A 27,830-nucleotide genomic window follows, 5' to 3' on the forward strand; every position below is an offset into this window, starting at 1 on the left:
ATTTGGTCTTTTGAAAGATAGAGGTGGGACCTAACGTTCCAAAATAATAGTGAATTAAAAAATTTTTTTTTAAATTTAAAATACGGTAAATTTCAACAACACTGAGAAGCGTCACGTCTCTGAAAGGTCGACCTGGGCGGGGCACTTAGCGCGGTGTATGTATTACGCACAATTCAAAAAGAACTGGTATTGATATGTGGGTAAGGGTTTCGTCTATGAGTGGATGAAGCAGAATATACTCTCTACGCTAGTTTCGATAAACGACTTATCACTGGGGGAAAGTAAAAAAAATTAAAATCTTTGATCTTAAATAACTCAAAAAGTTTTGATTTATTTTAATAACTTTATGTAACAAATTTTGCTTAGAATTTGCCCCTTTATCGAATTCTGGGGATATTTGTAATAAAATAATTTTCACTCCTGAGAAGGGGTGGCATCCACCCCAGGGTAAAAGCACAAGTTGACACCATGTCACCTTTGTTCCTTGAGATATCCTCTAACCACTCACCAATTTTCAAGCAAATCGATGGAGGTTCAACGAAATCGGAGGTAATAGCTCATATCCACCTTCAGTGACTGCAGTAACTCTCTTGAAATATTAAGATATGTCAATTAGTGATTTTATTGTGGTATACAAATGGATTCCGAATGCATTCATGCATGAATGATGTATCTTGGTTGTCTTTATTTTTTACCGGATTTTCAGCTTCTTTAATAATTTCTTCATTGCTTAATTTTGGCAAATCGGTTAATAACACGAAAAGGTTGATAAATAAGTCGATAAGATTCCAGACGTCTGTTCAGGTCTCTTATCAGAGTGACGATTAAGTTGATTAATAGCAAGCTGAAAATTTGTTAATAGCTTAAGGGTGTCTAGTCGGACAAACTTTGATATATACGAAAACTGGAACAGGGGAAGTTTTAATTGTGGAACAGGTTAAAAATTTGGAACGGTCAGACCACGAGAACGGCGCATGTATTTTGTCCGACAGAACAGACTTAAACTCTCCGAACAGAGATTAAACTCTCATGAAAAATTCAGACTGCTATTTATCACCAAATGGGCGTTTTAATGAGTGGAACATGTGGAATATGTCAAATGACAGGAATTATGACAGGTGATAAATAGCAGTCTGATTTTTGCATGAGAGTTTAATCTCTGTTCGGAGAGTTTAAGTCTATTCTGTCGGACAAAATAAATGTGCGGTTTTCGTGATCTGACCGTTCCAAATTTTTAACCTGTTCCATAATTAAAACTGCCCCTGTTCCAGTGTTCCCATATAACAAAGTTTATCCGACTAGACACCCTTAAGCTATTAACAAATTTTCAGCTTGCTATTAATCAACTTTTTTTTCATACGCCGGATCCAGACCTATACAGAATGTGTGGATTTTCATCTCATCACTAGCTGAAAAGTTTAGTTCATGATCGCCCCCCTCGTCAAATTGAATTTTTCTTTTTCTTTTTCTTATTTCTTTATATGTTTTATCTGGGCACAATTTTTTGGCTTCCTTGCGGTAAAGTAATTTGAAGGAGCTTCATACTCTTTAATGACAGAACCCAGATCCATAATTTTTAATATACAAATATTTTTGTATAGTATTTGTGCCGCCCTCTCATAATGTGCCGCCCTAGGCAACTGCCTATATTGCCTAATGAATAAAGCAGCCCTGTGCTTAGCAACAATATTATTTTAGTGGTATTCTTAAAGAATCAGGCTACAATATGTTCAAAAAATCACTTAAATCGTTAACAGGTTTAGGAATTATGAGACATCAAAAATGACCAAATTTTCAAGTGGGCCGATTTATATGCACGTAAGTTTAGGTATGTAGATAATTTTTTATTACAATACTGAAACGTTTACAATTACGTCCCTGTTGCTTTTAACCCAGCACCTGCCACGTGGCTTTGCAAGGTGTCAACTGCCACGTGGGGTGCTCACAGCACCCCTTAAAAATTTTCTGTGATCTACTTGTTTAAAAAACAAAATAATGTGTTGAGTAATACAAGAATATAAAAAACCATGTTTTATTAACTTATTAGCCACTAATACATTATAAAAGTTAAAAAATAAAATGAAAAATGTGTTATAAGCAAATTAGCAAGTACCAAGCCATAATAAATGAAGTCAAGTAAAATATCTAAGAAGAATTAGGATTTAGTGTGTAATAATTTAAATCAGTAATTAAAAAAAAATGTAAATTTGACCTGTTTATCAAAAATACAAAAAAAATTAAAACTTAAAGTGCCAAATAATGACACCTCAATTCGACTTTAGAGCTACAAGTTCAGAATAACACTAAATAACCACTTCAAACGCTAACACATCTATGCTATATAATATTATAGAAAGCTACTATGACGCACAGCACGGTTACCAAATTTGAAATACCAAATATTTGATAAAAATGTGTTATGGTGTGCTGGTAGCACCCAACGTGGCAGGTGCCGGGTTAAAAACTATTTAAAAATCACTACAATTATTATAAACTTGCTTTTGTTTCTGTCCTCACAACCATAAAACTTAATATACACAACATTTGTTTACCCATAACCTCCATATAGGCCGTTTCAAGACTTTGACGTTTATGACACTAATATGAGACCTGGGAGGCAAACATTGAAATTATTTATATTTGTACTGCATTGAGTTTTTTGAGTTTTTTACGTTTAATAGGTTTTTTATAAAATAGTTATTGTTGTTATAAAATAGTGGTTTATATAAAAGTTTTTATATAATAGTTTAATAGTTGTAAAATAGTTTTTTTTAGTTGTATTTTCCCAACATTTTGCTGTTGACATTGTGTAGCTTTTAACTGTTGAAGTTCTTTAACGACTTTATTTAGTTTTACGCAGTGAATAAATAAACGTGAGTGAATATTTTCAAAAGCTGTTGGTATATAGATCTATTTTCCCTCAAGGGGTATGAGTTATCCTACAGTAGAAAAGGTTTTCCAAGGGTAACTAACATAGACATAGTTACTTATTTAGGGCTTAGTAATAGTTTCTACACAGGTCAACAAACGAAGGCATTTAAGAGTTTAAATTCTTACAAATATTTTGAGGCAAGATTTGTATATAATTGTGGAGCTATTAAAATAAATAATTTCATCATAGTGGTTGGTAATGTAAGTTTAAATTTTATTAGCTCTAATAAGGCATGGTTCAGCTCAGATATCTTCAAAAATTGCCTTTTTAAAGAATTTGTACCTGCAGTGAAAACATTTCAAGAGAAGACACTGGGAATACTGCCGGAAGGGGTGAAATGTTTTTTGATTTTAGACAATTCTCCTCCCTCTGAAAATATTCTATGATCAAAACATGGCAACTTTAGTTTTAGGTTTTTGCCAAAAAATACATTGATTATTCAACCTATGGATTCGGAAAACAAATATATCGCAGAAAGTTTTTAGATGAAGTAATCACAGTAGAACCCCGTAAATCCGAACCCCGCTAATATGAACTTTCAGCAAATCCGAACCAACGGAAAGTGAAAAAAATTTAAAAATTCAAGACAAAAACTTAAAAACATGTTTATTATACAGAGTAAAGCTAGAAAATTGGATAATGTAGGATTAATAGGACTTTTGACATTTAAAATTTCTTAAAAATAAATATTATACATTAATATATAGGTTTATAAAGTGTTTATAAAGGTTAAACACAAACTTACTTTGGTTCTCTCATAGTCAACTTGAGTCCAAAAATATTGTCCACACTCTTGCGAGAATGTTTGGGTACTCAAAATCGCAATGATAGCTTTGAACTACTAGTTAAGGCTAACTTTCGGATAATCCGAACAGGCTGTCTCCCCAATTAGTTTGGATTTGCGGGGTTCTACTGTATATGATGAAGATAACGCAGAAGATACAAGAGGGCAGCATACCTTGCAAAACTTAACTGTTACAATTTAAAATCAACAATTTGACAAGTTTGCTACAGCATGGAAAGGGCAAACATTAAAAAAGTAGTTGGAAGAATTTGTTTGATGGCCATACATTATATTTAGGAGGGAAGTTCCTGATTTCTGTAGTGTAATACATAATAATGCCGAAGAGGAAGTAACTCTCACTGCTGGACTCCACTTGCGATTTGTAGTCCCGAAGATTGAACACATTGTTTCAAATACAAGTCAATCCATGATTATTTAGTCACAAATGGATTGACTTGTATAGGGCTTTTCATTCACAGTCATTTGTTTCAAGCTTCTGTCATATTTCGTATAATCCGTGTATATTAATGTTATACACGGATTATACGACATTTGACAGAGGCTCGAAACAAATGACAATCGATGAAAAGCCCTATTTGAAACAATGTGTTCAATCTTCATGACTACAAATGGCAAGTGGAGTCCGGCGCTAATACCAAAACATTCCATGTCCTAGAAGGTACACACAGGACATTGAAAAAATTCCTAGAATATCCCCAAAAGCACCCTGAACATCCCAGGAAAATTCTGTGTCAGCATTTTAAATATTCCCTGAATCCATGAATGTCCACGAATGTTCTTGGTCATTCAAAGTATATCTTTTAGACATTCCCTGGATATACCAGAAATATATCCCTTGCTGATGTGACAATACCTCCTATCTCTTTTTTCATGAGTTTTGTAGGAGAGACAAAAAACTTTTTTAAGGTCACATCCTGTTTTCATATGTAAGTTTTGAATTGTTTTGTAGTAAATAGATAGTGTAATTTACTACAAAACAAGTTAAAAAATATCATATGAAACAGGTGGTGACCCTAAAACAAGTTTTTAGTCTCTCTTACAAAACACATAAAAAAACAGAGAGGATGTATTGTCACATCACCGACGATATGTGGCCATACCAAATAATACATCCTTGATAAATATAAACATTTTTATTGCACAAAATCTTTTCATACATTTTTAATGTAGTTTACTGATATTCCTACATATTTAAAAAAAATGTGTCACATTTGCTTTGTAATCATTTCTTTTGCCTTTTGTAGCCACATATTCCATTCCCTTCTTGGTTTTTTGTACACCATTTCTCTCAGCTGATTCTAAAACAAAAAATTAAAATGGTAATTTTTCTATCCTTTACAATTAACAATCAGAAGAAATATTATTTACAGATAATGATATGCATAATAATAATAGGTTTGTTCTAGCATCAGTTTCAAACAGTTTGAAACCATCAGCGAATAGTGGACCAGCGCAAGTAGAGGGGATAGCATTGGTGACTGTATTATGTTCTCTCACTGACCAACTGTTTGCTGACGGTTTTTGACTGTTTGCGAGAACAAACCTAATAATAATGAATATTTTTTATTTTGACAATGACATCTGATGTGGAAGTCAAAACATTAATAAAATTATTTTTTCAAGTTAACTTTCACATGCGTGTCTTAAAATTGTACTTTTAATACTTATATCATAAATAACTATTAAAACTATCTTAAAACATTGTAATTTGCTAAACCAGTATATTTTACCCTACTACTACTTTACTAGCTACACTAAACTAGCTACATCATTTTCCACTGTTTCTAAAGACTTGTTTACATGGGTAGAGTTTTGAGGAGAGTAGAGTAGCAGTAGTACTCTATCAAAAATGGCTTGATACCATTCACATGAGGAGAGTACAAGTATATATAGTACTGATGCTAGTATAGTGAAACCGATTTTTGTATTTTTAAACACTCTTGATTATAAGTGCACCTTAAATTCTTAATTTTTTGCTTGAGCTCGTTTACTCCAAAGCCCCCCTTTGCCATTCTTTCGACGATTTCATCCTCCGCAGCTTGCTGCATACTTTTATTTCTATAGTATACACTACCTAAATTCCATAAATACTGGTATTCGCCGTATTATCGCTCTACAAGTTTTAAAGTTTCATCTTCGGTGAACTTCATATTCACTATTTACACAAAACACAATTCCAGCCAGAATGACAGCGCCCCCATGTACTCCCCTACCTACTCTACTCTGCCATAATTGAGCGTGTTCCATGGGTAGAGTGTGCAGCCGAGTAGACATTTTGGCAGTGGTGGTGGTCGTAGAGTAGTTACTTTGCCATATGTTGCTGGTCACTCTACTTTAACTCCTACTATACACTCTACTTGCTATTCTACTGTGCTGAGCATTTTTACAGGTACAGTTACTCTACTCTATCAAGTACTTGCATCATTACTCTACCCGTGTAAACAAGTCTTAAATCTACTACAGTAACCTACAGTAACAGTAACCTACAATCATTAATGAAAAATGTCTAAAATCATTTACCCACCTAGTATTTGTAGAATTTAAGACAGTCAAGTGCCTTATAAATAATTTCAATATGAATATTTTTTCTTTTAATTCTCCTTTGATACCACTCCATTTTAGATTTTGGGGCACTTATTTCATTGTGTTTATAGCCCATATTTATTGAAGGAACCCAATCTGGATTGTTATTATCGATTAAGTCGGCTGGTTTTCCTATAAGATTAAAATGTTAACATCTTCAAAAATCGTTACTGTTGTAATTGTAACTTACCAGATATAAAATGATTACAGCAGACAGGAGAATTTTCATTTCGCTAGTAAAACCTTTACATTGTATTGCATTTAACCATTGTTTTCTCTCAGATGATACCTTATTTAGTTCAGTTTAAAAGTGAACTTTATCTTGACTTTATCAAGATTACTTTGCATTTCACACTTCAAAACACAACACCAATGAAGCATATTATCTTTCTAAATTAATACTTCCAGAGAAAATGTTAAATTAATCTTTGTACAACACAAAATTACAAAGAAATACAACTAAAATTATCTAAAATACATTAAGAACAGATAGAATAACATTTATCTTTTACTCCCAGTAGCCATATTGATTTAATTTTGACAGCATGTTGGAACGGCCTATTGGACAATTATTGACAGATACTATCAGATCCCGTATAATGTTTGAGCTGCGCTCAGGACCAAGATTTTGATGAATTCGCGCACATTACATTTACTCCCAAACGCGGCTAAAGAAGTGTAACTTCAAAAAGTGAATAACTTTGACCGTTATTAATATAGGCGCAAAGTTTTTTTTTAAATTCGTGTAAAAACACCAGCATTTCAAATGCCATTGTAGCTTTAGCCTCTAGTTAAGGCCATGGGTACATAATTCGCAAAATATTTTACGGCTATCCCTACTTTTTCTGTCTTTACACGGCAAATTACCTGTAGTAAAATTCACACTGGTATGGATATGTAAACATTACTAGAATCATTCTACTTGAAAATGCCATCATTAACTAAAGAGATGGCTTTTGAATGTGCTTGGATAACTGTTTTTTGTGTAATTGCAAATTATTAATTCAGTTAATAAATATGATGATTCGGTCGCTGACCAGCGAATAGAACACACGTGTTTAGCTCGTATCTTAACTCGATTCTCGGGCAGATATAGCAATAAAACAATTGTGTTATACAAAAGTGCAGTGTAACTATAAACCAATATATGTAGGTACATAAATAAACAACCTAATTAGTTAACTAATTATACAGTGAAAAAATCGGAAAAAAGTAATTCCAACGATAAGGAATTAAATTCTTGTGTAAAGTGATAAAAACTTGTGTGATATCGAATATAAACAAAGCAGGTTTTTGCAGTAGGTGGAAACAAAACAATATTGTGAATGGTGTATTTCTACAGGAAAATAAAGCATATTAATAAACAGAATCAGCTGTAAGTAGAAAACTTTATTATAATATAATTAATTTTATTATAAACAGATAACCAGGGCCGGATTTTGATTTTGATTTTTACCTAGGAATAAAAGTGCTGGAAAATTAGTAACGGCTAGCGCGGGTGCGGGTGGGAATTTGAACTGTGAGTAGAGTTCTCCACGAAACTTCACCCGTGACGCATTGACTAATAACTCTAGCACGAAAAATAACTAGGAATTAAGAACAATGAGTTCAGATAGCGAATTAGATGATGAAATGAAAAGGAGAAGGGAAGAGGAGGAACATCCCAGCAAAAAATCAAAAATAACAGCTAGAACATCACAAAAAACAGATGAAGATAACATAAGTGGAATGGAACAAATGATGAAAATGATGAGGGAATTAGCAATGGATATAAAAGACATAAAAAAAGAACAATATAGATCTGGAGACGAAATCACACAACTAAAGAATGAAATTAAAGAACTGAAAGATCAACAAAGCGGCTACAAAGATGAAATAAAAAAGCTGCGAGAAACAAACGAAAAAGCTATAAAACAAATAGGTCAATTAGAAAAAGAAATTAGTATAGCAAATGAAAAAATAGAGAAATTGGAAAGAGAAAGAAAGAGAAAAAATGTAATAATACAAGGAATAAAAATTGATACAAATGATCAGAAAGTTTTACGAGGGGCTATGGAGAATTTTATGGAAAAAGAGCTACAAGTTTCAGTAGATGTAAATGGAGCAAGGAAAATAGGAGAAAATACTGTCATAGTGGAACTCAACAGCGTGAAAAACAAAATAGAAGTAATGAAAAATAAAAGTAAATTAAAAACCAAAAAGGACGAAAGAATCTATATTAATGATGATATGTCAAAAGAAGAAAGAATTATTCAGAAAGAAATTAGAAGCAAGGCTATGGTAGAGAGGCATAATGGAAAAAATGTAAAAATAGGATACCAGAAGCTAATCATTAATGGTGAAATATGGACATGGAATAAAAACCAACAACAACTCATAAAAGAGAAAAATATACAACCAAAAAACTAGCAATACAACGAAAGCAGACTGAAATAACGGAGATGACATGGCAAAGTACAGGTACACGAAATAGACAAAATGTACAGATTAATAATGAAAAGCAGCCCATAAAAGAACATATATTAGTAGGAACATGGAATGTAAGAGGAACATACGAAGAAGGAAAACTGAAACACCTAGTAGATGAATGTAAAAAATATAAATTCGAAATAGTAGCACTACAAGAAACGAAACAACTAGGCCAAAACTCAATGGAAATAAATGACTATTTATTTTTCAATAGCGGAGGCGAAAATAGAATGTTAGGCACAGGATTTGTAGTAAACAAAAAGCTGAAAGATCTAATCGTTGACTTTAAACCAATTTCAGAGAGAATATGCATACTAAGAATAAGAGGAAAATACCAAAAAATAACATTTATAAACATACATGCACCGACTGAAGAGAAAAACATAGAGATAAAGGAAGACTTCTACAGTCAAATAGATACAGTATTCGAAAATATTCCCAAATACGATATAAAAATAGTACTAGGTGATGCTAATGCCAAAATAGGAAAAGAAGAAATATACACACCCACCATAGGAAAATATAGTCTGCATGAAACAACGAATGAAAATGGTCACCTCTTAATAGATTTTGCAAAAGAAAAAAACATGATCGTTATGAGCACGTACTTTCAACACAAAAGAATATATCAAGGAACATGGAGATCACCAGATGGAAAAACCATAAATCAAATAGATCATGTGCTCATCGAAAAAGACATGGAAAAATGTATAAAGAACATAAGAACATATAGAGGACCGGATGCAGACACAGATCACTTTATAGTCGGAATACAACTTAAACAGGTTATACCAGTTCTTAGAAATCAACAGAAAAAAAGGTACAAAGTAACTAAACCTATTAGACTACTGTCAGAAGAAGAACAAAGTAAATATGAAAGACTAGTCACTAGAGAACTGGAAAATATTGCAGAAAATGAAAACATCGAACAAAAATGGACGCAAATAAAAGTATGTATGACCAAAGCAGCGCAAGTCAGTAATAGAAATATAAAAGATGGATTCAAAGAATGGTTTGATGAAGAATGTAAAATAGAACTGGATGAAAGAAATAAGTTAAGACTCAAAATGATGCAAGTGAAAACACCAGAGATGGAGATACAATACAACGAACAAAGAAAACGAACTAAAAGAATCATAAGAGTAAAGAAAAGAAAGTACAACGAAGATAAATTGAAATGCATAGAAGAAAACTATAAAAATGGAGAAGTCAGGAACTTATATCAAGGAGTAAAAAATGAGAAAAAGGGGTTCCAAAGAAAACCTGTACACTACAAAAGCAAAAATGGAAGGAATTTAGTAAGCGACGAAGAAATACTGAGCAGATGGAGAGAATACTTCGAAGAGCTTCTAAATGAAATTCCCACAACAGAATATGCAGAAGAAGAAGAAGAAGGACCGAATGAAAATATTGATCAAGAAGAAATGCAGGAAAGACCGCCTAATGAAAAAGAAATAAAAGAAATAATAGAAAAACTAAAGAAAAACAAGAGCCCAGGTAAGGATGAAATAACAGCTGAAATGTTTAAATATGGAGGACCAGTACTAATTAAGCATTTGGAAAAGCTGATAAAAGAAATTTGGGAACAAGAACACATACCAAAAGAATGGACTGAAGCCACACTGTGTCCAATTCACAAAAAAGGCGACAAAAGTTTATGCCATAATTACAGGGGAGTAGCCCTACTAAACGTTGCATATAAAATACTTGCAGTACATATAAAAGACAAGATAACACAAAAGATAGATAATGACATAGGAGAATATCAATGTGGATTCAGAAGAGGACGCAGCACGGTGGATCAAATTTTCCTGCTGCGTGAGATACAAGCGGAAAGCTACGAATACGGAAAATCTACAATGGCCCTATTCATTGACTTTAAACAAGCTTTTGACAGAGTTAAGCGAAAAGAAATATACAAAGCACTATGTGAAATTGGAATTAGTAAAAAATTAATAAAGATGGTAAAAGTTACACTCAGAGAAACAGAGAACAGGGTTAAAATAAATGGAAAGGAAACAGATAAGTTTAGGGTCGGTGAAGGGGTACGACAAGGAGACCCACTGTCATCGCTGTTGTTTAGTATCCTTCTTGAAATAGTCATCAGAGAAGCCGAAATTAACAGGACAGGACTTGTATACCAACGAAAACACCAATGCTTGGCATTCGCTGATGACATAGTAATGATAGCCAGAAGCAAACAAGAATTACAAGAAATACTAAAAAGACTAGAGGCGATAGGAAGAAAGAAAGGGATATACATAAACGAAGAAAAGACTAAATATATGGAATGGACAAAACGAGAATACACACAAGGACAATACCTGACAATAAACACAGAGGCAAAAATATATAAATTCGAGGAAGTAGAGAGATTCCAATATCTAGGAGCGACATTCACTAGGAGACCAAATATAAAAGAAGAAATCCAAGCGAGAATTATGGCTGGTAATCGTTGTATCTTTGCTCTAAACAACTTATTGAGAAATAAGAACATATCTAGAGGGGCTAAGATAAGAATATACAAGACAGTGATAAGACCTATAGTCTTGTATGCCAGTGAAACATGGACGATGAACAAATCCGAGCAAGTCATGCTTAAAGTATGGGAAAGAAAAGTCCTAAGAAAAATATTTGGCGGAAAGATATGGAATGGAATGTGGATAAGAAGACCAAATGTGGAATTGGAGAGGATGTATGGTGAACCAAACATAGTAGGGATCGTAAAATCACAAAGACTGAGATGGTTGGGACATATCCAAAGGATGCCAAACACGAGACTTCCCAAAAAAATACTAACGGGAGGAATAGGAGGAAAGAAGAAGAAAGGTAGACCGAAAACCAGATGGAAGAAAGATGTTGAAAAAGACATAGAAGAACTGAAAATCACAAATTGGAAAAATAAAGCAGCAAATAGGAGAGATTGGAAAGGAATAGTAAACCAAGCCATGGGCCTTCTAGGCCTGGAGAGCTAAACTATATATATATATATATATATATATATATATATATAATAAATATGATTATTTTTTCTCTAACTATGTATTCAGTGATTGTAATAATTTATATGTACATACAACAAAAACTAATACTCAATCGAGAAAAGAGGAAAAGTGTTAAAGTGATTTTTTAATAATATACCTATTGTTACTACGGAACGCTTACAATTTTGAATATCTTTAACAACAAAATACTTGGATCACAGAATATATTGGAGACCGGCCCTGGCAAGGTATGGTTAAGTTGTACTGATTTTGTACTCCTAGTTTTTAGTAAAAACAAGTAATATTATTAAATAGTTTTTAAAAACAAAAGTGTTTATCTACTAGATACTACTGTAAGTTATCTATACGTAATTATTATTTTATTATTGTGAAAAGAAAACGTCAAATAATAAATATACACCATCGTACAATAACTTTGTGAGGTTAGTTACCATGCGGTTGGTTTGTCACTTACCAGAGTCGGATTTCGCCACCACAGCTTAAAATGAATTCACACAATGTAAATACACCTTCCGATCTAACCAGTCCAGTAAATCAACGTTCAAACTTTACAAACAGTTATGCATCAGCCGCTTCACATTCTTTTCCGAGTAAGACCCAAGCAATTGTATTTAGTTGTATTGATAATGCTAAACTGCAGGATTATTTAATTCCTTTGGGCACAATCGTCAACCCAAACGTTTCTGGCTACTACCAGAAGCGTACGACGGGGGAACGTGAATTGTTGGCCCTTCTCAAATTCTACGCCACTGGCGGAATTGCTATTTTAGTACAATTTTTTGATTCTCCAATACTTTCTATGTAAATAACATACTCTTCATCCGTAACAATAAAGTTAAAAATGAAAAGGCACACTTATTTTCATTAATGTATTATGCTCCTTCGTTTTTAGCTTCAAATATCTCAAAAACTAATGGCTTTATCGTTACGACTAAAGAGTATGATTTTTACATAGAAAGTAGTGGTGAATCAAAAAATTGCACTAAAATAGCAATTTCGCCAATGGCGTAGAATTTGGGAAGGGAATTCACATTCCCCCGTCGTACGCCTCTGGCAGTAGCCAGAAACGTTTGTTTAACATAATTTAGTAGATTGTACAATATCTGCACTACTTACCAAATTTCGTGTTGTTGTCCCATGCCTGTCAGGAAATATTCAAAAATAAATTAAATAAAAGTTTAATTTTGGCACCCTGTATTTCGGTTATTATCAACTGTTGTACTAAGGTAAGTTAGCTTAACGATTAAGATTAGCCCTTAACTACAGACATCCCAATATTATCACGTAACTACAGACTCCCGGTATTTTTTACCGTTCATTATAAAATAGAGTCAAAATATAAAGTTAATAATAAAAAACAAAAACATTTTGCATTATGTGTTTTTATGGAGTCTCTAGATATGGGAAAAATGGTAAAATGAGTGATTTTAATAATATAATACAAGATTTTTGAAGAATAATCTATTAAACCAGAATTTTGGTAACATTTTTGGTCTATTAAAACAAACGGCCATAAATGCCATGGACAATAATTTAAACTTTTCTTTAACAAATAAACGTAACATAGAATCACAAAGGAAATATAAAATAGCATCCACGAAAATTTTTACATCCATGAAAAAAAAAGCTGCAAGGGGTAAAATTGTAATAAAATTAAATGGCAATTTCATTTTTGCAAAGTGGCCTCAAAAATTTTATCTTCAAATTTAACCTTCATTGAAGGTCCAGGATGTCTTCCACAGTCCATTTCTTTACTTTTTCCCCAAAAACACAAAAAAATAATGTAAACATTTCAGATTTACAAATATAGTACTCATATAAAAATACTCCCTTAACACAGACATCCGGTAATTTTTACCGGTTAAGATTTTTGATGTGAACCAGAAAAGAAAATATTGACAATACACAATACACGCTTTGACTAGCATTGTTATACAAACTGCCCGAGAGGTACAGAGACACATGAACTTGTAAGTTGTGAGGTTACCACGAAATCCACATTTTGGGAATGCCCGCCGGTAAAAAATACCGGATGTCTGTAGTTAAGGGTTAAATCGACCTATTTTAAGCTCAGGAATCTAAGGTTAAGCTATGGCCCATTCTTTACCAAACACCCTGTATAGTAGGTACCCAAAAAAACCCTTTTCCAACCTGGCTACTCCAGTGTCCCGAACATGGTATATTTTTGCCTTATCTTCCTGGCGTATTACTTAAACAGCAAAGAGTGCGTGGTTGTAGTAGGGATGTGTTTGAATTATTATAACGGTGGTTTTATTGTTTAGTTTCAATGTGCAGAATATTATTTTTTGGTTAGTCCCATCAAGTTGTTGGATATGGTTAGTGTGTCTGTTATGTATTATAATTTCAACACGTCTTATTTTTTATTTATTTCCAAGTTGGATTTCAGAGTTATAAATTTCTCTTCTTCGTGTCGGAATTCACACACACTCAAAACGTCGCACTTCATGTATCTTAAGAGTGTGTTTACATTATACATGGCAATATGCATTTGTCGTCGTCCATTGTAGTCTGATATGACCCAGGAATTATTCTCACTCAGCACATCAATCTCAGCTCACTATTCTCACATCAAGGATCAGCTCACTGCTGGGGATTCAGGGTAGTGTATTCTTATCTCAAGTATGCTTCTCGCAAACCCTACCGTGCTAGCCAGTATGAATTGGTAGAGGGTAGGATGAAGGTGATAGTGGGATTTTTTAAAAGGAGTGACAGTAAAGAGTATGGGGACCTGGCACCCCCAGGCAAAGAAGGATGGAGTACCAGTAGCTAGCATACGGCAGGGATACCGATTTGTGCAACAGCCTGTCTTCTACTGGGATTGCAGAATAGTGCTCCCCACTAAGACTGCTGAAATACTTATATTACAATCAAGTAGCCTCTATCCAAATTGGATACAGTCGTACTGAAAAACTACCGAGAAAACGTGGAGTACGACAAGGTTGTGTTTTATCACCCACCCTTTTTAATCTGTACTCTGAAGAAATCTTTAGGGAGGCTTTGGATGACAGACAAGAGGGAGTAAGGCTAGGCGGAGATGTAATCAACAATATTAGATACGCTGACGATGCAGCCATTCTTGCTGAAAATTTACAAGATCTTCAGACACTACTAAATCTAGTCAGTGAAGCAAGCTATCCGAGAGGCCTTAAAATCAACATTTCAAAAACAAAGTGGATGGCAGTTGGAAAGATTAATATAGATCAGGGTCAGCTTTCTCTTGGTGGAGAGGAGTTGGAACGGGTAAATCATTTCAAGTACCTTGGCAGCTGGTTAAATGTAAATTGTGACTCTGATGAAGAGATAATAACTAGGATCGAAATATCACGGAAGGATTTTATGACCTGGAAACCAGTTTTATGTAATAGAAACCTGTCGATGAATATTCGAAAGAAGGTGCTGAAATGTTATGTGTGATCTATCCTATTGTATGGTTGTGAGACATGGACGTTAAAAACCACAATGCTAAATAAAATAGAAGCATTCGAATTGTGGTGCTATCGACGAATCCTAAAGATATCGTGGGTTTCGCACACTTCCAATGAAGATGTTCTTCAAAAGATGAATTCGGAACGTCTGTTGATAAGCATCATAAAGAGGAGAAAAACAGAATACTTCGGCCATATAATTAGAGGACCTAAATACCATCTGCTTTGCCTTGAGAAGAGATGGATTGGTCGAAAGAAACCTTCATGGCTGCGTAATATTAGACAATGGTGTGGCTGCACAGTAGAAGAATTATTTCGCGCAGCAGCCGATAGAGAGAGATTTCAGGAAATTGTAAACATGATGACGGCCAACGTCTGAATATAGACACGGCGCCTAAAGAAGAAGAAGAAGCTCCCCACTACCTTATAAAGTCAGAAAATAATAATAGAGATAAAACATAACCTTTACTTACAATCTGTAATAATGATTACAATAAATGAATTGTTTAATTAAATTACAATTTCTGTTTAAAATCTGATTGGCTCAAAATGATTTGGATCTGATTTAAGATTTTAAAGTAACCCACATTCGATAGATTTTTCAAAATATTTTGAAAGTGTATTTTGCAGTTTTTCGATCTAATGTTCATTTTGCGAAGTATCGCGGGGTTTGTATTTAAAATTAAAAAAAAAAGACTAAGTTTTCAATCTAATAGCACATAAAACAACATCAAAAAATGTTACTCTATATCCTACCAGATTGAAAACAATGGGAACCTTCTCTGGTAATACCCCCGAGGCTTCTTCAATCTGCAAGCCATAACGGATGCTGAGACTAAGGAAGATGACGGAATTTTACAATTTATAATTCAGAGAGTGCTTGCTGCAGTCTCTGATTGAACTGGAATAATGATGCGGCTGTAGTTTCGTGTTGCAACGAAATTGAAAATGGATATTCATTTTTGATTTACATGTTTACTCTGATTGGAGTACGAAGGGAAACATTCTCGTTGTAACTTTACCGCGCTGAGCAGATGGGACGTGATTTATAAATTGTAAAATTCCCTCATCTTCCTTAGTTTCAACATCCGTTATGGCTTGCAAATTGTAGAAGCCTCGGGGGCGTTACCAGAGAAGGTTCCCATTGTTTTCAATCTGGTAGGATGTAGAGTAACATTTTTTGATATTGTTTTATGTGCTATTAGACTGAAAACTTAGTCTTTTGCTAGCAGTTGTCGCTAGGGCATCCCTGCCATTTTCTTCGTTGCAATCCGTGACTGCACGCCGGGGTTTGTCCTAGTTGAGTCAGAGAGAGCAGCATATGTGCCTCCTGATGAGAGACTAATAAGTGTCGAAACCTGTAGAGGTGCTTGCTGCACTCTCTAATTGAACTGGAATAATGATGCGACTGTAGTTTGGTGTTGCAACCAAATTGAAAATGGATATTCATTTTTGATTAAAATTTTAAATTTACCCCCACCCCTCTTCGTGAGGGGTCACGTTTAGTATCATTCGATAGATTTTTGAAAAATATTGAAGACGTATTTTTTGGGTTTTCGATCTGACGTCGGTTTCGCGAAATATTTGCTTTTTTTGTGAAACTTTTTGACTCACCTAATGTCACCTATTTTCGTCCGCCCCACTCAAGATGTCAGATTTTTGAACTATACACTCTTTTGCATGTACTTAACTTACCTTATCTTAATCTGACAATTTCGAGTATTTTTAAGGATAGATTTTTTTTCGGGCCCCCCTTAACGAACTTCCCTGTGTTAACAGCCAATATATGGTAGAGGTACATCTGCAGGGTACCATGTTTCTCCCCATATGATAATCTGACGCGCTCGAGTAACTGCAAAAATCCCCGCTTGGGCTACCATAACTACTATTGTGTTAGTTTTCTGAGATAAGATTATCATATTAAATTATTTTGATTTTATGCTAAATCTATGGACTCTCTACATCTTGGGATATCAAGCTGGTGCCATCTGCATAACAGAGTATTTTTACTTCTTTGTTTCTATTCTGTATCCCCTTCGTTTGTTTTGATGATTTGTTCCATAATCAAAATGAAGAGCATAGGGCTCATGAGTCTCTCTGTCTTTATACGCTGCCTACATCTCTCTATAGGTTCTGTAAAGCCGGATTTATGTTACGACTGGGACGTGGACGGCACGGGGCACGTCAAGAAATCGTCTGATATGAAAAGCATTGGCTAGTTTATTCTACAACGGAACGGGGTGACACCGGGAAGTGCCGAGGACGTGCATTTTCTATGTGCGCCGTGCCATCCACGTCCCGGTGTAAGATAATTCAGCCTTAAGTTGTCAATGTATTATTTTTTTATGATATTTGCAGTAAGCTTAAATCTAAAGTACCTTCTTGTTTCAGTAGTCCTTATTTTTAATCGTTCAATCGAAAAATTTATTCAGATCATTAGTAGTAATTGCACAAGAGCTCTAAAATTATTATTCTAAGAGCTACTGAACCCTCCGACTAACGGTCGTCCTGTAAGGCTAGAAATTTGTATAGTGATAATTCATAGCACACCAAGACTAAAAACCATGACCTGGCAGGCGTCAGCCCTGCACGTGTATCTACCAGGTGAATCGAAAAGTGCATAGTTTAGGGAAAAAATAAACTTTCTCCTGTAAAGTATAAATTTGAGTATGTGTTTGAGTAAATCATTTAGAAGAAATGTGTAAAATGGTAGGCGATTCTGAACAGCACAAGACCTTGCTAGGCGAGAGGAAAGATTAGGGTTTTTTCCTAAAATTATTTTTTTTTGCATCAAACAAAGATTTTTTAGGTTTTTTGAATCATTCCAAACAGAACAGGCCTTTAGGGACTTTTCTCTTAGGTTAATAGTTTTTCTTATACCGAGTGTCCACTTATAGTTTCCACCATTTTAACTGCCTATAACTTCTAAACGGCTCAAGATAGAAATATGCGGTTTTCGCTGAAATGTTTTATTTTAGTAAAAGTTTTGTCTGAATTGATTGAATCTTTTTATATCGCTTTCAAATACGAAAAAAAATGGCGGATTTAAAAAAAAAACGTTGTTGACTTTTTTTTAATGGAACTCCCAGTATATTTTTTTGTAAATTGAAAGAAAGGTCATTCACCTATCCAGCGATATAAGGTTTTTCAAAATCGGTTGTCAAATCACTGAGTAATTAATTTTTAAAATGAGAGGTGCAACATGGATATCACATACCTAAATAACATAAATAAGCAAATTGATATTATGTTATGTGATTTCCACATTCCATCTCTCATTTTAAAAATAAATTGCTCGGTCATTTGATAATCGATTTTAAAAAATTTTATATCGCTGCATAGGTAAATGAACGGTTTTTCAAGTTTATAGGTAAATAACCATTTTTTATATCGCTTTTAAATACAAAATGGCGGAATTTGGAACTAAAACGCTGTTGACTTTTTTTATTAAAACACCCAGTATATTTTTTTATAGCTTGAAAAAATGGTCATTTACCTATCCAGCGGTATAAAAATTTTTAAAATCGGTTATCAAATGGCTGAGCAATTAATTTTTAAAATGAGAGATGCAATGTGGAAATCACATAACATAACATCAATTGGACCGCGTTATGTAATAACGGATTAACCGCCAAAAGTCCAAAATCGAGATAATAGTGCCATCTTGCAGCTAGGGTGCAAATCTATGTATAAAAATATGTTTTTTGTAAAAAAATTTAAAAAAAATCTGTTTTTAAATGCCTGTATTAAGCGACATTTTTTATTTTATTAAAAAAAATCTCACACTAGGATCTGTAATATCGAACTAAACGCCAATAATGGTGCATAATTCATTGTCATAAACAAAAATCCGCATCTTTGTAAGTGTAATAACGAATCAAGCGCCATGAATAGTCGGTTAATTCTTTATTACAAAACATAACATATCTACTAACGTTTAAGATATCGAATTTACTGTTCATACGATCTGAATTGGACCAGACGAATTTTTGGGGTCCGGTCAATAATTCTACGCGAGCATAGAGATTTATAATGTGTAATGTGTAAGATAAACATTTTTGTAATTGATCATTCCCCGTACATTGTCCACATGGACATTGGTGTGGCTTATTACTTTCTAACGCATCTTATTGGACAATACTGAAATGTAATTGGTCAAATTTTTCGGATATACTTAGGCTTAAAGCATATCGTTATCTCTTAAAAATGCCTTCTCATTTTTCAAAGCCGGCATGCAATATAAACACAAATAAACAGTGTCGTCGTCCGTCGTGATATACTTATAATTATTTTGTTTTTATATTAAAATTGTATTTTATTTTTTAGTTTTCAAATTAATAAGTACATTAAATGTCATTTGTATTGTGTACTTTTAATTATTAATTTTAAATTTTAATAAAAGTTAATACGATGTCAACTGGAACAGACGAATTTTTGGGGTCCAGTCATTGATTCTACGACGAGCATAGAAATAAATATAAACATTTTTGTAATTGATCACTACAGGTATTATCCAGATGGACGCAGCTGTGACATATTGCTGTCTAACTTATCTTATTGGGCATTGCTGAAGTGTAATTAGTCAAATTCTTCGGAAATGCTTACGCTAAGACTTTATCGTTATCTGGCAAAAAATGCGATCTCGGGTTTCTCAGCGATATATCCAGTATCGTCGTAATGCGACAGTAAGCGCACGTATATTTTTAATTTTTTTTGCAAAAGGCAGGCTTGTGTTTTAAGTTATACAGTAGGAATAAGTTGTTGTAAATACTTATTAAATATGGCTTTTTGGCGACCGTTTGAATGTGATACCAACGAGAATACTAGTGACAATCCAATGGACGATTTAGGTATGTAAATTCTTATTTAATTAAAACAATAATTGTTATTTAATATAAATACAGTATGTTGCAAATGTTTGGAATAAATTCGTTATTTCGTAAACCTGCGACTTTAAAGAAACATCCCGAAACAAGTCGATTTTTATTTTTAAACTTTGATATTTTGGCATATATATATATATATATATATATATATATATATATATATATATATATATATATATATAGACTTTAGTTTTTTATTGAGGTTGCAGTCATTTATTTCTAAGGGGCAGGGTAAGAGAAACTCTGTGTTATAATCAAGCTTTCGCAAAATTTATTTGCTTCGTCAGGATTAGCTAAAATTATTATATAGTTATAAATAAATACAATGAAATGAAAGAAATATATATATATATATATATATATACATCCCGCTATCATTATGTCATCTTTTCATGTTGCAGTCATTTGGCATCACTAAGAAATACTATCATTTTCGAATTTTAATTCGTGTATGTTTGTTGAGCGCATTTTTTAATGCCCTGTATCGTTCTCAGTTTTCTAAAATTTTGATTTTAAAAATTTAAATTATATACAAAAATTTTTACACTTCACAGCCATTTTGACTTCCACCACATAAAAATGTGTATTTGCGGTGTATTTGCCGTCAATCGATGTTGCCACGAGTTAAAAATATCGAGCGTTTGAGGCCAGGTAGAAAAGGTATATTATGAACTATATAAAAGGTAGGTTCTTTACCTGTTCGGCTGGTAAGGGTCCAAATATTTTACGAGTTGAATTGTGTTTATTTTATTTCATCTGTTAAATTATAATTTTCTCATAACGACTTAAAATATTTGTTTGAAAAATTAATTTTGTGTCATTCCATTTCAAATCACTCAATTTTGGAGCAAAAAAAAATTTGGACCTCCGATTTGTCTGAAAATTAGTATATAGCTTCTGCGGGACGTAAAAATAAGATATTTAAGGTCAAAAAATCTTCTTCTTCTTTTTTTCTCAAAATGTTATTTTATTCGATTTTACAGTGATTTGGTGTTTATTTATACAAATTTCCATTTTCTCTCGTAAACTATCAATGGAAAACATAATATTTTAATAGAAGGGACTCAAAAATGTCATTATATGGCATTATAACAAGTTACTTTGATTCAAAACAAGCTTTTGATCAAATTTTATAGTGTAGAAAACGTTAAAATACCGTTTTTTACATTTTTCTCCATTCCCAAAATGCATCATAATCGATTTGGCTGAAAATTTGCCCACGGATAGACAAAACATAGGACTTTAAGTGGTCATAAGGATTTGAATTATATTACAATACCCAAAAAGTTACATGCAATATTATAGTCAAAAATATAGGCGTCTACTGTAAGTAAAATTAACTCGAAAATATCGACCTCACGACAAAATTTTTTAAAAAGAAATTGTAATAATTGTAAATACGATTTATTTGGAACAATTTCAGTTCCTTCCATTTTTGTCGAAAAGTTAAAAATGGCGGAGATATTGAGCAAAACAGGTTCTCCTTTAAAATCAAGATGGCCGCTAACGTAACGGAGGAATTCATTCGCGATTTTAAATTTAGGCTACTATTGACTCCCCTAAAGATCAGAAAAATAAATTTTTGTGCAGCTTGGCATTCAAGGTCAAATGCTATCCCGACTGGACTAATATATACTTTTGAGTATGATATTACTGCATGTAACTTTTTTGGTATTGTAATATAATTCAAATCCTTTTAACCACTTAAAGTCCTATCTTTTAGCTATCTGCGGGCAAATTTTTAGCCAAATCGATGATGATGTATTTTGGGAATGGAGGAAAATGTAAAAAACGGTATTTTAGCGTTTTTTACACTATAAAATTTGATCAAAATCTTGTTTTGATTCAAAATAACTTGTTATAATGCCATATAATGACATTTTTGAGTCATTTCTATTAAAATATTATGTTTTTCATTGATACTTTACGACAGAAAATGCAAATTTGTTTAAATAAACACCAAATCACTGTAAAATCGCATAAAATAACATTTTGAGAAAAAAAGAAGAAAAAGATTTTTTGACCTTAAATATCTTCTTTTTACGTCCCGCAGAAGCTATATACCAATTTTCAGACAAATCGGAGATCCAAATTTTTTTGCCTGAGTGATTTGACATGGAATGTACCTTTTACATTTTCATTTAATTTACTTACGGTTTTTGTTCAGAATTTTGAAGAAACGCTTGGTTTGACATAAAATTTGGGACACGCATAGCTAATATGTTAAAGAAAAAAAGTGATATTGTGCCGATATATGCTTTTGATCTGGAGGTGAGTTTCGTCCGTTATCGGGGATGAAAACAAATACGTTCAAATAAGTCCGGAATTGGATAAACTGACTAATTCTAAGCAACTTCTATTTTATAGAGTTTTTCACTAAGTCAATACTTTTAGAGATATTTGCGAGTGAATATGTTCATTTTTCAACAAAAGAGTTTATAGAGTTTTATAGAGTTTTTCACTAAGTCAATACTTTTATAGATATTTGCGAGTGAATATGTTCATTTTTCAACAAAAAAAAAAACACGTTTTTAGACGGTTTTTCGCAAATAACTCAAAAAGTAGGTACCTACTTTATTGAAAAAAAAATAGCAAATAGCAAATATAGCTTATAGAAAAGTGAAAAAATGGTATATGTCTTAGGTCTGTAGACCCAGTAGAAGCAGAGTTATTGCTAAGCTTTGTTTTAAAACCAAGAGGAGTAGGTAAACTAACCCTAATAGCACACGACGTCCTCTGGACGTCCAAAATAGGTCCATTTTTGGTCCTAACGTCCATGGACTATAAATGGACGTTCTTTGGACGTCCGGCGTTGGACGTCCTTCGGTGGACTAAATATGTACGTCCTTCGGACGTCCGACGTTGGACGTCCTTCGGTGGACTAAATATGTACGTCCTTCGGACGTCCGATGTTGGACGTTCTTCGGGTGGAATAAATATGAACGTCCTTTGGACGTCCGTACTGGACGAAATACGGACGTTTGCTGATCGTCCATATTCGACATATTATACGAATTACGGGATAAAATAGCAAAATAATTCAATAAAATATTAACTTAATTATGTTAATAAAATAGTTTACATCGAAAAGATAATTATATTTAATTCAAAATTGCACAGTTTAATATTCTAAACATGTTTTTGTTTTTTTTTTTTGTAAAATGTGAAAATCTTATTTGTAAATTATTTGTTACAATGTTTTATTATTCTAGTTACCAAGATGACATAAGTTTGCTAATTAATTCTAGTAAGCAGAAATATAATTTTTATCAATGTATCTGTACTAAAAATGAATCTTAAGAGCATCTTTTTGAAGTTGAATATACGTGGCCGTGCCCAAAATAGGTCCAGTCTTAGTCCTAATGTCTATGGACTATAAATGGATGTCCTTTGGACGTCCGACGTTGGACGTACTTCGGGTGGAATAAATATGAATACGGTGGACTTGGAATATATACGTCCTTCGGACTTCCGATGGTGGACGTCCGATGGTGGAATAAATACGAACGTCCTTTGGACGTCCGTACTGGACGAAATACGGACTTTTTGTGGACGTCTGAAAATCACCCCCATTACTTGGTTCCTCTGTTCACAAAACTATAACGATAGGCGATAGATTTTCGATTCACCCACCGATATCAGTTCGAAGTTGGAGAGTTGATCTCTCAGTCGTTGTCGTCGTTAGGGCTCCCGCGTAGAGTTTTATTCATTAACCACTGATTTTCATAATGTAAGAAATTATATTATATATGAATTAAAGTATAATATACTTATACATATACTATATATTACGTAAAACTATGAAGACGCTGTTTCACAACATGACACAGAGTCCGACCGCCTCATCGGGCCATTTAGAGCATCAATGCATAAGCCCATCCAATGGATTATTATGTGCCCCTTTGACATAGGCGCACAACATTTTAATCTACCACCCTGAGGATTCCTGCTCCTGGAGTTTTTCTGAAGTGCCGAAACAGTCTATGTTCCTGATTCCTCGATCAGATGAGGAGTTTTCGGAGACATCAACCCCAGACAGCTACTGAAGCTCCACGTTGCAGCCAGTCACTTCTTGGTAAGTGAACGCCAAAGAGGAAGCATTCAGACTCTGCTGCTACCACCGTCTGGACATAGCCTATCGATCCCTGATGGCCTAGAGGACAAACTCACCGAGAATGATGGAAAAAACCACCAGCCAGGACAACTGGTATCCAAACATTGGTATTATTTACGTTTTTTATTACATTTGCATATTTTTTCATGCTCTTTGATATATATTTCTTATTCTTTCTGGTATATTTTTCATACATTTTTCAATCTTATGGGTGTTTGGTAAAAAATAGGCCATAGCTTAACCTTGGATTACTGAGCTTAAAATAGGTCGATTTAAGCTAACTTACTTTAGTACGAAAGATGATAACCGAAATACAGGGTGTCAAATTTAAACTTTTATTTTATTCTTGATTATTTCCTGGGCAATACATCAATTTTAGTGTTGAATTTAGATTTCTTGTCCCAAAAAAACCCCGCTTACCAAATTTCGTGATATTATCCCATGTTTGTTAGGAAATATTCAAGAATAAATAAAATAAAAGTTTAAATTTGACACCTTGTATTTCGGTTATTATCAACTTTAGTACTAACGTAAGTTAACTTAAATCGACCTATTTTACCCTCCGAAATCTAAGGTTAATCTATGGCCTATTCTTTACCAAACACTCTGTATAAGTACATATTTGTATTCTAGCCAATCTTTTTGATTTTCTATAAAGTATAGACTTCCTTGAATTTTGAATTACAATTGTTAAAGGAAAGTTTCGCTACCGCGGTCGCCTTTTGTTCGCCTTAACTTATTACCTCTACCCATAAAGTTCTTTTGTCAAACAGATTGGGTTGGTTATTGTACCTAGTAAGCAAAAAGTATTTATCTCAGTATTTTATAATCTATTTATAATATTGAATTATCTAAAGACAGAAAGCGAAGGCGGATGAAAAAAAATTAGACAAAAGTTGAATGATTATTATAATATAATATTACACTATACAGTGAGCACGTAAAGGTTGGAATAAATTCATTTTCTCGAGAATGGACGATTTTGGAAAAAAATCCTGAAAAATGTCAATTTTTATTTTTAAATTACGACTTTTTGGCATATATATTATACTAGTGACGTCACCCATCTGGGCGTGATGACGTCATCGATGAATTTTTTAAATGAAAATAGGGATCGTATAATAGCTCATTTGAAAGGCAATTCAATTCTCTATTCAGTAATATAAACATTAACATAATTATCTATACAGGGTGTCCAAAAAAAATTTTTTTGAATTAATTTAATTGACATAAAAAGAAGAATGTGCGTAATTTATTTAATTCAAAATACATTTTACTGCTATCAGAAGACAACAAAAAATGTTTATTTGGCAAATAAATATTGTTTTTTGCTTAAATTCAATATTAAAGCAGCCACCCACCAGCCTCGTGACAGTTTGAATATTTAATTTAAGCGAAAAGCCATGAATATTTTTCAAATAAACATTTTTTTGTTTTCTGAGAGCAGTAAAATGTATTTTGAATTAAATAAATTACATACATTCTTCATTCCATGTCAATTAATTTAATCAAAAAAAAATTTTTGGACACCCTGTATAAATAATTATGTTAATGTTTATATTACTGAATAGAGAATTGAATTACCGTTCAAATAAGCTATCACACGACTCCTATTCTCATTTAAAAAAATCATCGATGACGTCATAACGCCCAGATGGGTGACGTCACTAGTATGATATATATGCCAAAAAGTCGTAATTTAAAAACAAAAATTGACCTGTTTCGGGATTTTTCTCCAAAATCCTCCATTCTCAAAAAAAAATGAATTTATTCCAACCTTTACGTGCTCTCTGTATAATAAGTATACATAGATAAAATATCTTCTTTTTAAGAAATTATCCATTATCTCCAAATGAGCAAGGTGTCGATTTGAAATAATATGTATATGTATAATATAGAGCCCATTACGCACCACCTTAAAAATTGAGCATTTTTGATGTCTCGAATTTCCTAAACCAGTTGTCCCATCTAAGTGATTTTTTTTATAATATTATAGCCTAGGCTATAGGTTACATCCTTAAGCTTGTCATGCACGGGGAGCTATATACTGTAATATATGTTATATCACATCGCTCTCTATAGTAATGAGTGAGCCTGCACACACGGAACCATTAGTTCCGTGTCTCCAGGCTCACTCATTTCTATAGGGAGTGATATGATATAATATACATAATATATTACAGTATAGCTCCCCGTTCATGACAGGCTTAAGGAGGTAACCTGTAGCCTAGGCCAGCAGTTCTCAACCACCGTGTCGCGACACACTGGTGTGCCGGAAGAACCTATCAGGTGTGTCGCGAGATTTACGAATACGATATTTTTATTTATATTTTTTTACTTGTTATAATATACCAATCATGCATTCAACCATTTTTTTAACTATTAGGTATATACCACGTTATACCAATCAATAAAGTGCCAATCCGTAATTGTTTCCTGTCTACAGTCGGAAAAATGAAAGAATACCCATGAACGATCACATCAATCACTTATTTTGTATTTGCTGTCTTTTTCTATAAATAACAAACGTTTGTTATAGAAAAAGATAGCAAATACAAAATAAGTGATTGATGTGATCGTTCATGGGTATAGGGCTTTTCATTCACAGTCATTTGTTTCGAGCTTCTGTCATGTGTCACATAATATTAATATATCTACGTCATACGTTATTGGTATATACAATGTTACAAATCAAAGAAGTATGACGTAGATATATTAATATTATGTGACACATGACAGAAGCTCGAAACAAATGACAATCGATGAAAAGCCCTATTCTTTCATTTTTCCGACTGTAACTGTTTTTAATATACAGTACGTTAATCGTTCTGCTGAACATAGGGATTATACATTGAGATCATTGTGGCAACTGCGCCAACCTGTGTTAGGTGAAACTTCTTTTCGAGTACGAGTTTCTGGTGCAATAGAGCTGTTAGAACGAATAGAATGAGTGATTTTGAATGCAAGGTAGTCTATAAATAAATCAAAAACAAAGATTTTGACTGATGAATTAATAATTTTACTTTAATTTTTTAAAATATCTTTTTTAAAAATTAATTTCCAAATTAAACAGACTCAGTTTTTCCATTAGGTCAAAAATAGTTCTACTACAATGTCATGTTTTGACGTTTATTTGTGTCACCCAAAATTAATTGTCAATTTTGAGGTTAATGCCCTAATGCTAACAACTATATACTATATTGTCATTGAGAGAGCGAAGTTGCCACAATTATCTTAATATAATACAATGTATGTATTTATGTATCTAAATATATACAATGTATGTTCCCTATGTCCAGCTGAACGATTTACGCACTGTATATCTTTTTAATATATTCATCTGTTCTTACCTACCACTAGCAAAAATTTGTACATATAAGGGTGTCGCAAATCTGTAAGGAGTACGTTAGTGCGTCGTTGAGTAAAAAAGGTTGAGAACCGCTGGCCTAGGCTATAATATTATAAAAAAAATCACTGAGATTGGACAACAGGTTTAGGAAATTCGAGACATCAAAATGCATCATTTTAAGGTGGTGCGTTAATTTCTTGGAGAAGTGTAATTGTAATTTAATGTAAATAATGTAATATCC

The 27,830-nt window shown here is 33.2% G+C and overlaps 1 protein-coding gene across 2 annotated transcripts in view; it reads left to right on the top strand.

The window, feature by feature from the left end:
* The first annotated feature begins 7,356 nt into the window (after window positions 1-7,356).
* The window catches only part of LOC126881980 (uncharacterized), a 68,287-nt gene continuing 47,813 nt past the window's right edge, over window positions 7,357-27,830 (top strand). For both annotated transcript variants that reach the window (XM_050646754.1, XM_050646736.1), the window contains exon 1: window positions 7,357-7,695. In XM_050646754.1, coding sequence (XP_050502711.1) covers window positions 7,646-7,695 — 50 coding nt within the window. In that variant the 5' untranslated portion in view covers window positions 7,357-7,645. The remainder of the gene's footprint in view (window positions 7,696-27,830) is intronic.

This window comes from Diabrotica virgifera, chromosome 1 (genome assembly GCF_917563875.1).
Source record: "Diabrotica virgifera virgifera chromosome 1, PGI_DIABVI_V3a".
Lineage (NCBI taxonomy): Eukaryota > Metazoa > Arthropoda > Insecta > Coleoptera > Chrysomelidae > Diabrotica > Diabrotica virgifera.